Source organism: Eptesicus fuscus, chromosome 12, assembly GCF_027574615.1.
Source record: "Eptesicus fuscus isolate TK198812 chromosome 12, DD_ASM_mEF_20220401, whole genome shotgun sequence".
Taxonomy (NCBI): Eukaryota; Metazoa; Chordata; class Mammalia; order Chiroptera; family Vespertilionidae; genus Eptesicus; species Eptesicus fuscus.
This window is the reverse complement of record NC_072484.1, coordinates 66,034,852-66,052,544: the sequence shown is the minus strand read 5'-3', so window position 1 is coordinate 66,052,544 and position 17,693 is coordinate 66,034,852. Positions and strand designations below refer to the sequence as shown.

Here is a 17,693-nt window from a genome sequence, read left to right as displayed (position 1 = left end):
ACAGAGACTGATGACACTGCATCGCTTGCCTCTTCCAACTCACTGCTGGAAGATGACCTTCCTGCACCAAGACTGTGGGGTTAGTGGAAGCCAAGGCTGTACTTTTGCTATTTGTTTACCTTATAAACACTATTCTTGCAAACAAACAAACAAAAAGCACACGTGATTAAGTTCCCAAAAACTGTGTCCAGCACTGTCCCGCCGAATGGAAACACAAGAGGATTTTATTTGAATAGCCTTTCTCCTGCGTGACAAATCAGGCAGTGGAAAGTTCCTTGCTTCTTCACAGTAGAAAAGGACTTTGGTAAAATTAGTGCTCAGGGCAAAACTCTAAAAACTGGTCAGAGTGACCCAAATACAAGTTCCTGAGCTATTTTTCATGGTATCTTGGGATATAGTGAGTCGAACCAGGAGGTGGTTTGTGGGCCACTCCTCCAGCCAACACTGTTGTCACTCCCCTGCCTCGGTTCTCCAAGGGAAGAGAAGAGATTGGCCCAGGCTCACAAACAAGTCACAGCCTGAGACATGAGTGCACCAATAGGATAGTAGACACCGCAAAACCTCCGGTCTATTAGTGGAATGAAGACAGTCAGGGAGCTGGACAGAGACCAAGAGAAGAGAAAAGTGAGAATGCTGAGCTAGCAATACAGGGAGGAGTAAACAACATGAACCTAACACAGCCAACTTCTCTGCAGTCAGCAATAAGGCTGGGCATGGGCTCCTGAGCATAAATGCCTCAAGCCCCTAAACATGGGTTACTCAAATCCCAGCATGAAGGATTATTTTCTTTGTCCTTTGTCACAATGCAGCTCTCCTTGGTAGAGCCATATGCAGTTTGAATGAAAGAGAAATCAGGAATCCTGACCTACTCCATCAGTCAAGTGATCAAGGATGGTCTAGTAGCTTCCTAGAGTCTGTGTTTCCTTGCCAGTAACTTGGGAATAGCAGTGACCAGCTTCATTTTGCAGGGCCAGGGGGAGCACAGGGTGAAGGTGGGGTTCTAACATGCTTTGAGAACCTTCAGGCACTAGCACTATTAGTGCTCCACAACTATTGGTCCATTTTATACTCAAAACAATCCTAAAAGGTAAGTCTAATTACTTTTTAGATGAGGAGTCACAAGAAAGTAATATAAAAAGAGCTCTGTCTCTGCAATAAATTTTTCAAAATATATTTTTATTGATTTCAGAGAGGAAGGGCGAGGGAGAGGGAGCTAGAAACATCAATGACGAGAGAGAATCACTGATTGGCTGCCTCCTGCACACCCCACACTGGAAATCAAGCCCACAACCCGGGCATATGCCCTCACCAGGAATCGACCCGTGACCTCCTGGGTTCATAGGTCGACGCTCAACCACTGAGCCACACTGGCTGGGCTCCCCAATAAATTTAATTAAAAAAAAAAAGAGTTCTGTGTAACCCCATGCTCTATTCTGTGTGCACAGCAACTATACAAATCATTTCCAGCCCGGCTACAAATTCTGATTTCTTTGGTAAATGGTGTTAAGGAGCCCTCACAGCCTCTGCAATAATTCCCTGAAAACCAACTGGCTTCTTTTTTTCCAAAACTTCTCATAAACAAGGGCCTGGCTTACAGGGGGCTCGGATGCCACATGTCCCAAAGTGAACTTTGCCTTCCCTCAAACTGTGCCTCCTAGGCCCTACTACTTGAATTAATGGAGCGTGGGCCAAGCCGGGAGGCTCACTCAGACTTGATCCCTTGGCTGCCCTAAAATCACTGCCGATTATGCCTCCGGCCCATGTCAACCCTCAAGAAAAAACAGTGGTTTTCCCAGACAAACCCTACCAGTGTCCTCCCTTAGGACAGTCAACACACCTTCTAGCATGATCAGAAGGCTGGTCCTGACCCCATCCATAGTCTCACTACCCCCACACTCCAACTACACTTGACTTGAACACACACACTTCCACTTTCACATCTCCATAGTTTGTACATACGGGACCTAGGTAGCAAAGTCCTTTCTGACTGTCCCTATTGGGAAACTCTCACTTATCTTTCAGGGCCCAACTCAACCTCACTACCTCTGTAACCCTGGGACGAGCAGATTGCTGCCTCCTCTGTGCCCCTGCAGCACTCAACACACATCCCTATGACAACCACAGGATCCTGCTTTGAGGAACAGTACTAATTTTAAAACGTCAGTCCTGCTGTCACCACAATAAACACATATGTACTTGTCAGGCCATGTCTTCCACTTCTTGGTTGAGAAATCACAGTCACTACAGAAACAGCATTAACACCAGTGTATGCTAGGTATTGGTTTCCACAGATGTTCGCCAACCAGATGTTAGCTCCTAAAGAACAAGAACTGTCTCTTATTTCCCTTTTTTCCTCATCAGTGCTTATAACAATGCCTGAGAAAGAATAGATACTTACAGTATGGATAAATAAACCACGAACTCATTGCCACTGAAAGATCTACCTGACATGTAGTATATGTCTCAAGGTGCTAAAAGGCCTTCTGTGACTTGTGGAATCTCTACCCACATGCGTTGCATGGGGCAGGCCCTTGCTTTTTCTTACACAGAAAACCCTATATGGGTAGGCAAGACAAGGATTCTTTTCTTCATTTGACTGATATAGTAAGAGCTCAGTGAAGTAACATGGAAAACCCCACACTTCCTGTCTTCCCATGCCACTGTCTCTCTCAGGTGATTTCCACACCAACATCAGTTCCCATCTACTGATGGTCTGCTATACACCAACCAGGTCCTTAAAGTTAGGGGTTTGCAGATGAAGCAGATTAAAAGCAGTGACATCAGGTGCCCAAGGGCCTATCTGACAAAGCCAAAATTTTAACCTGATGTTGTTGGGCTCTAACACTGGCCCTCTTTCCACTTCACATGCTGCCTCAGGACTTTCAGAAAACTTGAAAGGCAAGGCTTATTTTGCAGTGAGGATGGTTGCCACTGGTATCAAGAACAGATTTCGGCCCTGACTGGTTTGGCTCAGTGGATAGAGCGTCGGCCTGTGGACTGAAGGGTCCCAGGTTTGATTCCGGTCAAGGGCATGTACCTTGGTTGCGGGCACATCCCCAGTGGGAGGTGTGCAGGAGGCAGCTGGTCGGTGTTTGTCTCATTGATGTTTCTAACTCTCTCTCCCTCTCCCTTCATCTCTGTAAAAAATCAATAAAATGTATTTTTTTTAAAAAAAAAGAAGAGATTTCTTCAGCCCAGCCAGTATGGCTCAGTGGTTGAGCATCAACCCATGCACCAAGAGGTCGCCAGTTCAATTCCCAGTCAGGACATGCCCAGGCTGGGGGCTTGATCCTTGGGGAGTAGAGGAGAGGAGAGGCAGTCAGTTGATGTTTGAAGTTTCTCTCACATCAATGTTTCTCTCTCCCTCTCCCTTCCTCTCTCTCTAAAATCAATATATATATATATTAAGATCAGGTTTCTTCAGACAAGCAATATGACCCAGAACTTCTTTCTTAATTAACAGTCCTTTTGCTACCTCTGATCAAAACTAAAAAAGTCAAACCAGTTTTATTTAAATAGGAATAGCACATGAGCAAAGCCAGACCCTTGATTGGAAAGACTATGGATGCAATCTTTAAAAAGAAGCTGGTTCTTTTTACCTACCCTTACCTCCTCTTTTGGAAGTGCCACAAAACAAAGATTGTAGGGCCAAGGGAAGCTTTAGAGTCAAGGCTGAAGGTCCTGAACTCTGGAGACCCAGGCCTAGGGGTGTGGACTTTACCTCTGTGAATGAGAGATCCAGTCCCCAAAAAGGGGAGAGTGAACCTGATGGAGAGCTAAATAAATGGTGTATAATTTTACAAGGTTAACCTCTCTGTGTAAACTTGAGGCCTGCATCCCAAGTAATCTGCAAAAACAAGTTTACATAACAGGCCTTTGTGTTGTCCCAGATAAGAGTGAGTAGAGGAACAGTCAGAATGTTTTAAGGATTTAGAACCAACTGAAATTTCCTAGGGGACAGTGAGGTTGGGGAGGAATGAGGTGTGGGAGAGGGGCAGGTTAAGAAATAATGTGTCTAAGCATGAGTGGACCTAGAGAATATTATGCTCAGTGAAATAAGTCAGAGAAAGACAAATACCATATGATTTCATTTACATGTGAAATCTAAAGAACAATATAAACAAACCAACAAAATAGAAACAGACTCTAGATACAAATAGACTGGTGCTTGCCAGAAGGGATGGGGATTGGGGAACTGGTTAAAAAAGGTGAAGGGATTAAGAAGTACAAATTGGTAGTTACAAAAATAGTCATGGGATGTATAGTACAGCACAGGGAATATAGTCAATAATATTGTAATAATTATGTATGGGGCCAGGTAAGTACTGGAAATATTGCGGGGGACACTCTGTAAAATTTATGATTGTCTAACCACGGTACTGTACACCTGAAACTAACTCAAAATAATACTGAATGTAAACTATAATTGAAAAAAATTTTAATTTAAAAATAAAAAATAATTTGTCTAATCTACAGAGAAAAATAGTAACAACAGCAATAAAATAATTCCTTATATTTGTGATTCCTGGGGGGGCTTTTTTGTTGTTTTAATCATCACCCAAGGATATTTTTTCATTGATTTTAGAGAGTGGAAGAGAGGGAAAGACAGAACTATCGATGTGAAATATACACATCGATTGGTTGCCTCCTGCACGTGCCTCGACCAGGGCCTTGGCTGGGGAGGAGCCTGCAACCGAGATATGTGCCCTTGACCGCAATAGAACCCGAGACCCTTCAGTCCACAAGCCGATGCTCTATCCACTGAGCCAAACTGGCTAGGGCTCCTTGGTTTTATTTACAATACTTTCAGGATAGACCAAAAAAAAAAATGGGTTAACACTGATTGCCTCTTAGTAGAGGGCACTTGGTGGCTTAGGAAACAAATGTGGAGATTTTTTTACTGTATGCCCTTTCACATCTTTGAAATTTGGAATTCTGAACCATGTGAATGAATTATCCAAAAATATATAAAGAGCCCTGACCAGATTGGCTCAGTGGATAGAGCATCGTCCTGCAGACTGAAGGGTCCCGGGTTCGATTTCGGTCAAGGGCATGTGCCTTGGTTGTGGGCACATCCCCAGTGGGGGGTGTGTGCAGGAGGCAACTGATCAATGTTTCTCTCATTGATGTTTCTAGCTCTCTCTCCCTCTCCCTTCCTCTCTGTAAAAAATCAATAAAATATATTAAAAATATACATATATATATATATTTTTTAAAAGATCATTAATTCCATTTCATAAATGCCAAGGAACTGGCCACAGTTGTGATTGGACATAAAACCTAGACCTCCAGAATCCTAATCCAGTGTTTTCTTTCAGAGACTCCACAATTTGAAAGACTAGCAGCACCCAGATTCACTCTCAGAAATTCAGTCTGCATAGCTAGAGCAAAAGGAATTCACATGAGGTAGGGGACAGGAACCAATCACCACATACAGAGCCTTACTAACCAGCACAGCAGGCTATGAGAGCTATTTGGAACTGACTAGATGTTGTGTTAGCTGAACATCTATTTACCCTGAAATTCTTTGGGATTTCAATCTTTATAATTGAAAATCTATAAAATGCACACGTTCACATTCTTTTCTCCAAGTGTGGTGGCCACAACTGCACTTTACTAGATTCATTAACTTGCAAGATCTCAGGATTATCATTATGAACACAAAGGGACTCAGAAGGGTGGTCAAGTGTAAAAAAAACATTGGGCTTAGAAGCCAGCCTGACTGGGTTCAAATCCTGGTTTTACCACTGCTTGCATGTGGCCTTGGGCATGTTGGTCACTTCACTTTTGTATTTTGGCCTCAGCTTCCTCAATACAAAAATCAATTAACAGACATGTATTGAACACCATTGCTCTAACACTGTTGTAGGTGTAGGGATTCACTGATTACACAAGGCAGACTAGATCCCTGAGCTTTCAAGAAGCTGAAATTGTACAGGCGGCGACCAACAACAAAATGATTTCAAGTCTTGGTAAGTGCTATGAACTTATCCTTAAACTTACCCCTTAATAAAAAAAGAGGGGTGGGAGGCCAGGGAAGAGCTCTCTGAAGAGGTGGCATTCTCAGTGGAAACCAAATGATGAAGCAGTGGTCTCAAGCAGATCCCTTTGGGGCAGGGTGTGACAGGCAGGGACAAAAATACAAAAGGCCTGAGGCAAGTATGGCTGAAGAACAGAAAAAGCTAGTGAGGCTGGAGAGTACTGAGTAAGGGGCACAGGGAGACAGATGAAATCCGAAAGGCAGGCAGGGGCCCATTTCTTCAGGTGAGGAGTTTGAATGTTATTCTGGTTCCAATAGGAAGTGACTATAAAAATAAAGGGATTCAATTATATCTGTGATATCTCAAACTGTTGATTTTTTAGCGGAACTTTTTTTAAAATATATTTTTATTGATTTCAGAGAGGAAGGGAGAGGGAGAGAGATAGAAACATCAATGATGAGAGGGAATCATTGACCGGCTGCCTCCTGCATGCCCCCTACTAGGGGTCGAGCCCCCAACCCGGGCATGTGCCCTTGGCCAGAATCGAACCCGGGACCCTTCAGTCCACAGGCCGACACTCTATCCACTGAGCCAAACCAGCTAGGGCTAGCAGAACTTTTTAGTCAAATGAAAACAAGTGGGACCTCAATATAAAACTAACTAAAATTAGTGTTGTTCTGGCCCGGTGAGAAGCTCGTTAAGGCTCTTCTAAACCTGTGGTCTCTTGACCTTCCCCCTTCACCCCACCATATCCCCAGGCACTGGAGCTCGGAGGAGCTGGAAAACCACTAGATGATCTATCTCTAAGGTTCCTTAAGCTTAAATCGAGCAAAAGCCAGCATTCCAGGAAAAGGGAGTTTAGGAGATCACACCAGATGCTTGTTGGACCCCGGACAGAACCTGGAAAGGTTCTAAAACTAAATCCCTGATGTGGACATGCTTCTGTTCATCAAAGGTTCCAGTTAAAATCACACTGGTGAAACTACAGGGGCAGAAAACAGATCAGTGTTTGCCAGGGCTGGGGTGAAGGGAGACAATAACACAAAAGGATACAAGGGAACTTTCTGGATTGATAGAAGTATTCTAGACCTTGATTGTGGCTGTGGTTACAGGACTGTATATGTTTGTCAAAGTTCACAGAACTATACACCTAAAAATGGGTGAAGTTAACTGTATGTAAATTAAACCTCAATAACCCTGTTTTTTAATTACATTGCTGGAAGACACCTCACAGTTATTTTATAGCTGAGAAAACAGTCTTTGAGAGAGGAGAGATGACTTGTTCCTGATGAGTCAGTAGAGCCCAGATAGCCTGACTTCAGAGACTGTCCCCCACCCACTCAGCTTTAATTCAGAGCCTCTTCCGTGCACTGGGCTTCAGATTTCTCTGACTGCAAAATGAGGAGGTAAATAACCGCCAAAGGCTTTCCCACTTCAAACAATCAGATTCTAAGGAGGAGGAGAAAGATCTCAATGCTTTGGAATCAGAAAAACTGGAAGAAAAGGTCCAACTTCTGTCACTCACTAGCTGTGTGCTCTGGTGCAAGTGTGTCCTGTGTGACAGGGGGTTAACAGTGAGAGCACATCTGTAAAATAGCCGGCAAACGAACTCTCAAGAAGGGCAATGATTCTACACTGTTGTCCTATTCCCAGTCCCTCCTGGCTGCTTCCTAGGAAAAATCTGGAGGTGACCATAAGAAAAAGAAATAATGAACTGCCTGCTCTGCATTGCATAACCTGTGCTCTGGTACACAGTACACCCTGGGCTCCAAAGGGGCACAGGTTGTTATCTCGCCGGGTAAACAGGAACACCCTGCCCCCTCCTTGACCACCTTCAGCCTGGGCCACCACAAACAGTGGAGTGGGAGCGGGCTAACAGCTTTCGAGAGCGCCACTGCTGATTATGCCTGTATTTTAATACTCCACGTTCCCTGTGGCTTCTGGTTACAGGGCACAAACTTCCCCCTGGATATATTCCACCCATCCACAGCCCTTTCCTGGCCACCTGCTCTAAAAGGGGTGGTCCCAAATAATGACTCAGTGCTGCCTGCCACACCTTGCTTTTTTCCCCCTTCTGTTCCAAGGAGACCAAAAACACACAGAAACCCAAAAGACTATTTAAAACAAAATAAAACAAACAAAAAACCCTCAGCCTGACGGGTGTGGCTCAGTGGTTGAGCATCCCTGTCAGGGCACATGCCTGGGTTGCAGGCTCAATCACCAGTAGGGGGCGAGCAGGAGGCAGCGGACTTCAACATTGATGTTTTTCTCTCTCACTCCCCTTCCTCTCTAAAATCAATAAAAATATATTTTTAAATATATATTTAGAAATAAATAAAAAATCTTCAGGCCTGGCTGGTGTGGCTCCAGTGGTGGGAGCCTCGGTCCTGCACACCAAAAGGTCGCCAGTTCAATTCTCAGTCAGGGCACATACCTAGGTTGTGGGTTCAATCCCAGGTCCGGGCACTTACAGGAGACAAATCGATGTCTCTCTCTCTCTCTCTCTCTCTCTCTCTCTCTCTCTCTCTCTCTCTCTCTCTCTCTCTCTCTTCTCTCTCTCCCTTCCCCTCTTTCTAAAAATCAATGAACATGTCCTCAGGTGAGAAAAAAAACCTTCAGGCAGGTAGTTTCTGCTTCCATTGTCTCATCTAATACAGATGCACTGTCATGTAAAGACTATTGGCTTACTTTTTATATATATATATATTTTATTGATTTTTTTACAGAGAGGAAGGGAGAGAGATAGATAGTTAGAAACATCGATCAGAGAGAAACATCAATCAGCTGCCTCCTGTGCACACCCCCTACTGGGGATGTGTCCGCAACCAAGGTACATGCCCTTGACCGGAATCGAACCTGGGACCCTTCAGTCCGAAGGCTGACGCTCTATCCACTGAGCCAAACCGGTTAGGGCTACTGGCTTACTTTTTGTCCTTGAAGGAGCAGGACGGAGGCAACACTGAGAAATTATCCAACTTTTGCAGGAACAAAGAGCTAAGTATCTGGGCCAAAGACAACCATGAGCAGGCTACAGCAGACCAAGGAGGCAGAGCCCCTACAGCATCAGGACTCAACAACTCCAATACCCTGGCTCAACTTCTCAAAAACACAGAGATAACACTTGCCCTGTACTGCCCCTGCCCAGTGCTCTTAAGAGTTGTCCTGGAGCCCCCAGGCTCCAGTGGTTGAACGCTGACCTATGAACCAGGAGGTCATGGTTCAATTCCCGGTCAGGGCACATGCCTGGGTTGCGGGCTCCATCCCCAGTGTGGGGCATGAAGCCGATCAAAGATTCTCTCATCATTGATGTTTCTATCTCTCCATCCTTCTCCTTTCTTCTCTGAAATCAATACAAACAGATTTTTTTAGAAGAATCAACCAATGAATGCAAAGATAAGTGGAACAACAAATCGATGTTTCTCTGTCTCTCTCCTTTCCCCTCTCTCTCTAAAATTAATAAAGTAAAAGATAATCACAATTTAAAGAAAGAAAAAAAAAGTTGTCCTGGAGATCATGTGAACTCAAAACCGTGAAAGAAGGAAAAGGATTTCTGTACAGCGAAGTAAAGTAAAGTTCCTGAGCAAGAAAGAACAATGCTTTGTCCTGGTCTCGGACTCTGTTAGAGAGGGCTGACACCAGGTTAAGAAATTCTGATTCATAATCACAAATATTATTTATCAAACAACGGCCAGAACACTGTGGCAACTACATCCTGCTGTTTCTACTGCGAGGCATTGCCAAAGACTGGTCCTCTGCCCTACCTTCCGGTATCTGCGAAATTTTCAGTTTCTATAAAACTCCAGCTGGGGGAGGGGACCCAGCGCTGGCCTCAGACGAGTCAAGTTCCACCAGCAAGTCCACAAAGAGCCTAGAGAGGCGTGGCCAGGCCGGAAATTCTGACCAAAAGTTTGGGCCCTCGGGTCCCAGAAGCAACTACTTCCTGATCCCTCCCAGCCGCGGGGCGGGGGTCGTTTTCGCGCTGGGTTCTCCGCCCGGGGGCCGAGCTCGGCTTCCACCGCGGAGGGGACGGGTCGGGCCAGCCTGGCGTCCATCAGCCCCCGGCACTGAGGCGCTCAGCTGCCTTCCAGTTACTTTGGAGCAAAGTAAAGGGTGTGAGTTCGCGAGGGCAGTCTCCTCCCCACTACCCCAGACACCCCCAGACTCACACTCACACACACACACACACACACACACACACACACACACACCCCAAGGCAGGCGCTGTGTGGACTGTACCGGGCTCAGACCCCAAGGCCCAGGCCTGCCCCAACAGGAGGAGGGAAAAGGAAAAGCGAAAGGGGTTTGCCAGACACCTCAGAACTACCCGGGACGCTGGGGACGGCGGGCACAGAATACTCGCCGCCCCCGCTGAGGGACACCTTCCAGGGGCACTGGCCAACCCTAGCGCACGTCGGAGCCCGGGCTGCGCAGTGGCCGGAGAGGGCCAGGCCACCGGCCCGGGGACCCCAGGCCGGGCCTCCCACCTTGACCCGCTTGCCCTGGATCTCCAACGTCTTCATGGTGAAGTCCACGCCGATGGTGCTGCTCTGGCGCTCCGAGAAGGCGCCGGTCTTGAAGCGCTGCACCACGCACGTCTTGCCCACGCTCGCGTCGCCCACCAGCACCAGTTTGAACAGGAAATCGTACTGCTCGTCTGGGTCCCCCGGGCCCGGCCCTGCCATGGCTTCGCGGGAGCCGAGGGCCGGCACTCCGGACGCTGGGGGCGGCCTGGGTTCACGGAAGCCACAGGCGCCGGGAGACGTGGAGCCACCCCAACACCTGAAGCTGGGGCGCCGCCGATCACCGGCCCCGGTCCGCCCGGGCCGGCCCTCCGCCCCGCCCCGGCCAGCCCGAAGCCCGCCGGCCCCGGCTCCGCCCCAACTCTCCTAATCCGGAATCTGCGAAGCGCGCTGCTGGCCCACGGTTCCGCGCCAGGCCAGTCCGGCCCTCAGGTCGGCCCTCAGCACCGCCCACAGCTCCGCCCCTGCCAGGCTCCGCCTACAGCTCCTGCCGGCTCCGCCCTCAGCACCGCCCACAGCTCCTCCCCTGCCAGGCTCCGCCCTCAGCACCGCCCACAGCTCCTCCCCTACCAGGCTCCGCCCACAGCTCCTCCGCAGCAAGACTCCGCCCCCAGATCCGCCCACATCCCGACTCCGCCCTCAACACCTAGCTCAGCATCACCCAGATTTCCAGTCGCCCTCGGCACCGCCCCAGCACTCGCCACGCCCCCTCCGCCTATTTATTCCGCGCTCCGCACCGCCCCAAACCACTGCCCACCTCAGACCCTTCCTTAGCTAAGCTACTCTACAGCCCAGACCCCCAGATGCTGTCCAGCGCCTCCCGTCCTTCCTCCCCGTTCCCCAGGCCCGGCCAGCCTGCCTGAGGTCGCCTACCTGCTGCTCTTCCACAGTCAGAAGCAGGCTCATGGGAATGGTGGGGTCTCGGGGCCTGTTGACCCAGCACTTGGACCCAGAATGTCCTCCTCTCTCGAGTGCTCACTGCAGTGTCATCTTAGTGTTCACACTAACAGGGCAAATGACGCAGAATCCCTCTACCAGAAGATGGGATGGATGGAAGAATTTTCCCACACTGAAGAAGGAAAAGGCCTGGCAGCACACTAAAAAGGATAAAGGAGAAGTCTAAGAAATTAAGCTGGTTACAAAACTGGGAAGGAGGCCAGAATCCTTGTGGAGAGGCACCTGAAAGCTGTGGCTCAAGATGACCTCCCAGGACTCTGGGGAGAGGAGAATTAGGGAGCCTCATTTGGTGGACAGCTAAGCCAGAAAGAGGAGTTGGGAAATCACAACCCCAAAAGAAAGCCTAGTGGTTGAAACAGCTGCTCAAATGTCTCAGGATAGGCTGGCTCAGTTGGTGTTATGGGTCCAGTTGGGGGAACTAACCCAGCTGAAACGCACTGAAGATCGGCCTGAGCAGAGGAATAAGGGAGGTTTGTGGGCAGTTCTGTTGGGCAGACCAGCTCCCAAGATGGCCCAGTGAACCAGGGATTCTCAGAGAAATTATATTCAAACCTCTGTAAGAAACTTAAAATAGATCAAATAGAACCTATTTCCCAAAGCACTTTCCAGCTATCAAGATGAAAGGGAATTGAGAACATTCCTGCCCTCTTCGTACAGTTCTCTTACAAGGGGGCTATAGCACTCCAGTTCCATTTAATTCAATAAGTTTGATTAATGCCTACTATGGATCAGGTATTGTTCTAGGGTCTTGAATACATCAGTGAACAAAGCAGACAAAAATCCATAACCTTCTCCTCGTAGCTTAAGGAGACACAGTGGTTGTTGCTACCCATTCAGTAGCCTGAGCAGTGGGGCCTGCAGACCAGTCTTGTACTAGTATACCCCCTGCGGACCTTCACCAGCTTTACTGGCCAAGTGGGGAAGAGACTGGATGAGGAGGCAAAGGTAGACCCATGGTGAAGGTGGAAGAGTTATTTGTTCTGGAAGAATCTGAATTCTGTAACCATGGGAAATAACCAACATACTAGACAGGCAACCCTAAAGTGCCATGGAACTTTCCGCGCTACCCAGGGAGGGCTCCATACGGCGTTGTTCTCGGTTCCCACGTAACTTAAAGGGAAACTTCACAATGTCCGGAGCCCTTGATGTCCTGCAAATGAAGGAGGAGGATGTCCTCAAATTCCTTGCAGCAGGAACCCACTTAGGTGGCACCAACCTTGACTTCCAAATGGAACAGTCCATCTACAAAAGGAAAAGTGATGGCATCTACATCATCAATCTGAAGAGAACCTGGGAGAAGCTTCTGCTGGCAGCCCGGGCCATTGTTGCCATCGAAAACCCAGCTGACGTCAGTGTCATATCGTCCAGGAACACTGGCCCGCGAGCCGTGCTGAAGTTTGCTGCTGCCACTGGAGCCACTCCTATTGCCACTGCTTCACTCCTGGAACCTTCACCAACCAGATCCAGGCAGCCTTCCAGGAGCCAAGACTTCTGGTGGTTACTGACCCCAGGGCTGACTACCAGCCTCTCACAGTGGCGTCTTATGTTAACCTGCCCACCATTGCTCTGTGCAACACAGACTCTCCTCTGCGCTATGTGGACATCGCCATCCCTTGCAACAACAAGGGGGCTCACTCAGTGGGTCTGATGTGGTGGATGCTGGCCCGGGAAGTACTACGCATGCGTGGCACCATCTCCCGTGAACACCCGTGGGAAGTCATGCCTGATGTATACTTCTACAGAGATCCTAAAGAGATTGAAAAGGAAGAGCAGGCCGCTGCTGAAAAGGCTGTGACCAAGGAGGAATCTCAGGGTGAAGGGACTGCTCCTGCTCCTGAGTTCACTGCTGCTCAGCCTGAGGTTGCAGACTGGTCTGAAGGCGTGCAGGTGCCCTCTGTACCCATTCAGCAGTTTCCTACTGAAGACTGGAGGGTTCAGCCTGCCACTGAGGACTGGTCTGCAGCCCCCACTGCTCAGGCTACTGAATGGGTAGCAACAACCACTGAGTGGTCCTAAGCTGTTCTTCCACAAATTCTTAACAGAACGGAAATAAGGTTGATGGAAAATAAACAGTTTCTAATAAATAAATAAATAAAGTGCCATGGAAAAGCAATGCTGGGAGCACAGCTTTGGTATGTCAGACAGGCACAGACATCTCACACTTGAGGCTCTGACTGAAAATATGGGGTTATCTGGCCCTCGGCACCCCTACTTGAACCTCCCCCAACTCCCCCATTACTCCCCTCAGACCCAGAGCAGTGCCCCTCCACCCCCAGAGGACTGCCCTAGCTTCCTCCCCTCTCAGCTTCTAGTTGGCCCCACAACCCCCCTACCCTCCCACCAAATGGGCCTACTAGAAGTGCTCTTACCCAGCGACCCCCTGCTTAGACTTCAGTGACAAGCTCAGACCCTCCAAAACACCCGCACGTTCAAGGCTCACCTTACCTCATCTGGTCCCGGGTAAAAAGGCCCTCTCCCTATTTCCCAGGCCCTCAAATTTGACAGTGTGGGGGTTCAGAATGAGTGGTATATAATTACTTTGAGCTAAAAACAATTTTAGCATCAGGCTCATAAGAAACTTCTGCCCCTCCCTCTAACTACCTAGAACTTGAATCAGGGGCCTTGCCCATAATAAAAAATTATCAGAAATAACTTTAAAATATATTTTTATTGATTTCAGAGAGGAAGGGAGAGGGAGAGACAGAAACATCAATGATGACAGAGAATCATCAATAGGCTGCCTCCTGCACGCCCCACACTGGGGATCGAGCCCACAACCCAGGCATGTGCCCTGACCGGGAATTGAACTGCAACCTCCTGGCTCATAGGTCAACGTCAACCACTGAGCCACACCGGCTGGGCAATAACTTTTTTAAGTTTTAGAGAACTGCAGCTTTCTTTTTTTTAAATATGTTTTTATTGCTTTTTAGAGAGAGAGGGAGAGGAAGAGAGAAATATCAATGATGAGAATCATTGATAGGCTGCCTCCTGTGCAACCCCCACTGGGGATCGAGCCCACACTCCGAACGGGAATCAAACCAGTGCTCTCGGTTCATGGGTCGGCGCTCAACCACTGAGCCACACTGGTTGGACAGACATAATTTCTTTTGACCTGTCTAGAAGTAAGGGTAAACTTCTGTTTACTAAATGTCTGTTTTTGGCCCTGAGTTGGCCCTAGCTGGTGGATTGAACGTCAGCCTGGCAAATGGAAGGGTCCTGGGTTCTATTCTGGTCAAAGGCATGTACCTCATCCCTGGCCCTAGTCAGGGCATGTGCAGGAGGCAACCAATCAATGTGTCGCTCTCTGGCTCTCCCCCTCCCTTTCACTCTCTCTAAAAGTCAATGGAAAAATATCCTCGGGTGAGGATTAACAAAAAATAAATAATAAATAAATGTCTATTTTTGTTTTCATTCTGTAATGACTCATTGAAGTCCCCAAGGTACCTTACCTCACCCCTAGCTCAGGATGTCTTATATACATCCATGTTCCCTATCTCTGAACCTCTCCTACATGCAAGGTTCCCATACACATGTATGTATTAAATTTGGTCATTTTCTTTTGCTAAGCTGTCTCACGTCTATTTGATTAGTAGACCAGCCAGGAGAACCTTGAGAGCAGAGAAGTTTCTTCTTCCCCCACACCCGTTTTCACAGAATCCTACATGGCCCAGACAGAGGCCTGGGAGCAGATCTGCCTGTCCCACTCATCTTAGCGAGGTGGAAACCCAGGCTCAGTGACTCGTAGAAAGTACCCTGTGTAGGAACTCTATAGTACAGGGTCAGCCCTATAGAAGATATTACCTCTATGGGTTTCTTTCCGTTTGTTTCGGGAGGATGTGTGTGTGTGTGTGTGTGTGTGTGTGTGTGTGTCGGGGGGGGGGGGGGCGGAGTTTAAAGCAGGAGGGAAGCAGATGTAAAAATGTAAAAATGCCTGAAGGGCCAGGGTGCCACTTGTAATCTCCCAGTGGACCCGTCTCATTAGCCAAGCAGTACGTGCTGGAAGTGAGAGAACACCTGGTGACCCCAGGTGGGATCCTGCTGCATTAATGTGAGCAGGGGCTTTGGGAGGAAGCAGTAAGATGGGACAGTTGTAAAGGATGGAGTTGGGGTAAGGCATTCAATGAGTCAGCAAAACCAGCCCCTTGATTCTCCATTAGTAGGCCATCCCTCTCACAGCAGCCCATGGTGTGGAGGAAAGTTGGTTGGGTGTTGTCCCATGCACTGAAAGTTTGCCAGTTCGATTCCCAGTCAGGACACATGCCTAGTTGCAGGCTAGATCCCTGGTAGGGGATGTGCAGGAGTCAGACAATTGATGTTCCACTCTTACATTGATGTTTCTCTCTCCCTCTCCCTTCTTCTTGCTCTAAAGACCAATAATAATTAAAAAAAAAATTTTAAAGAAAGTTTTTAATCTCTTGTTTATAAATTACCCAAAGTAGGGGCATGTGAAGTGAAGTCAGGGGGCAGAGTGCAGGGGTAGGGGTGCAAGGGAAGGAAGGCAACATGAAGTCTGGGTGAGGCTGATACGACAAATCTTAAAACAAAACAGAAGGAAGATTGATGTTTTAGACTCAGAAGACCGATGGGGTGAGGGGAGAGGAGGGAAGTCCATGGAACTGTGTATATAGAAAGTTGCCATTTAGGAAACTCAGGCAGAACCGAAGGTAATGGAAACCATGAAACCGATTTGGTAAACAAAGAATCCTGACAGAGCAATGAGCTGGGCCAAGGTGACCACAACCCTACCAGTGGTCACACCCACCAAGCCAACTCAGATTTCCCTGCTGTCCCTGGCCTGGGGTGCGAGCCCTGCAGAGATCTCATTTCTGGAGTCTCTGGCAAACAGGAAGCCAGGACCTATAGGAGAGGAAGAAGCCTAAGTGGATCCCATCTCTGTCAGGAAAAGCAGCAGGATGTCGGGCCAGGTACTTCTATAGTCAGGGAAGAAAGTTTAACTCTTATTCCGAGTCAAATCTAAGAACCCTGTGAGGGCCAGACTGTTCTTGTTCACTGCTATGTTCCCAGCGCAGCGCCGAGAACGGGCTAGGCACCTAGGGCTGAGGAACTGCTGAGGCCTGAACTGGCTCCGGCACCAGGAATCCCAGAGTCCACCATGATCATGGGGTATGCTCCTAGCCGCTCACACAAGGCCTCTGCTGAAGGGGTGAGAGGAGAGCATGGCATGACTGCTCATGGCAGCCAGGTGGCATGCATCCACCTGCCAAGCCTTGTTCTCAGACACACTGACATCATGGGCTCAGACCAACCTCCATTCAAAGTCCAGACCTGCCCTGACTAGTTGTATGCACTTGGGCAAGTCATTTCTCCACTGGAGGCCTCAGTTTCCAAGGACATAGGATACTTTAGTTCCTGTCCTGCCTGCATCCGGGGATGCCGTGATGAGATCCTGGGCTGGGAGGAGCTCTGTAAATGGAAGGACTGGAGCAGGGCCTCCCGTCCTGTCTGTCCCAGGTGGCGAAAGGCTGCTGAGTTCCGCTGACGGAATGAGGGAGGCCCAGAGCCCTGGAGATTCCAGGTGGGCCACACTCCAGGCACTTGCCAACCACCTTTTCCAGGGAGAAGAAACACCGCTGTCTGAATTTCCTGCTCTCAGTGAATGCACGGCAGCCCCAAGCCCAATGTGTGCCCCTTGGAAGAAAAACCCACATCTGATCGGGCACTGCACACCTATCCCATCCCAGAGGCTCTGATGTGGGCCAGGCTGTGCCAAGGGTCCTTCCTTTTCTCTGCCCACAGCAGGGACTACCCAGACCCCGGGTCAAACTCACAGTCCAGTCCTGGACTTTAAGGCAGGGAAACTGAGGCCAGGGACCTGGAGGGGCTTGTTCAAAGCCGCCACTAAATGTGCACCTGAACCTTCTAGTTCGGGCCAGGCCCGGGATGGGTGCTGGGTCCCAGAGCTGAATCTGACCCTGCTCTGCCCCCAAGGCCTCCACTCCCAGAGCTCCTACATCAACCCCTCCCTGCACACATTTGCCCAGCAGCTTGGGTAGGGGTTGGGGTACACCAGAACTTCTTTCAGAGAAGCCAAGACTCACCTGAAGAACCAACCTCCTGGCCCTGACACTGACTCTCAGACACTCCCAGGACCCCTCTGTGCATGGGGAGGCCCCCGACACTGCCCTAGAGGCTGCAGCCTCTGCTGTCAGTTCTCTCACTGGAAAGAAAAAACCCAGCTTAGGTGGCAGGTTTAGATCCAACTAGTGCTTCCTGG

The 17,693-nt window shown here is 48.7% G+C and overlaps 1 protein-coding gene and 1 pseudogene across 6 annotated transcripts in view; one reads left to right on the top strand and one right to left on the bottom strand.

Moving 5' to 3' along the window:
• RAB43 (RAB43, member RAS oncogene family) overlaps window positions 1-10,927 on the bottom strand; it is a 57,675-nt gene extending 46,748 nt beyond the window's left edge. For 2 of the 6 annotated variants that reach the window (XM_054723622.1, XM_054723620.1), the window contains exon 1: window positions 10,480-10,927. In XM_054723622.1, coding sequence (XP_054579597.1) covers window positions 10,480-10,663 — 184 coding nt within the window. In that variant the 5' untranslated portion in view covers window positions 10,664-10,927. Of the gene's footprint in view, window positions 1-10,465 lie in introns of all 6 variants that reach the window. The other 4 variants (XM_054723619.1, XM_054723621.1, XM_054723618.1 and 1 more) reach the window with 4 other exon arrangements.
• Window positions 10,928-12,518: 1,591 nt separating this feature from the next.
• Window positions 12,519-13,539, top strand: LOC103304357 (40S ribosomal protein SA-like; annotated as a pseudogene).
• Window positions 13,540-17,693: the final 4,154 nt, after the last annotated feature.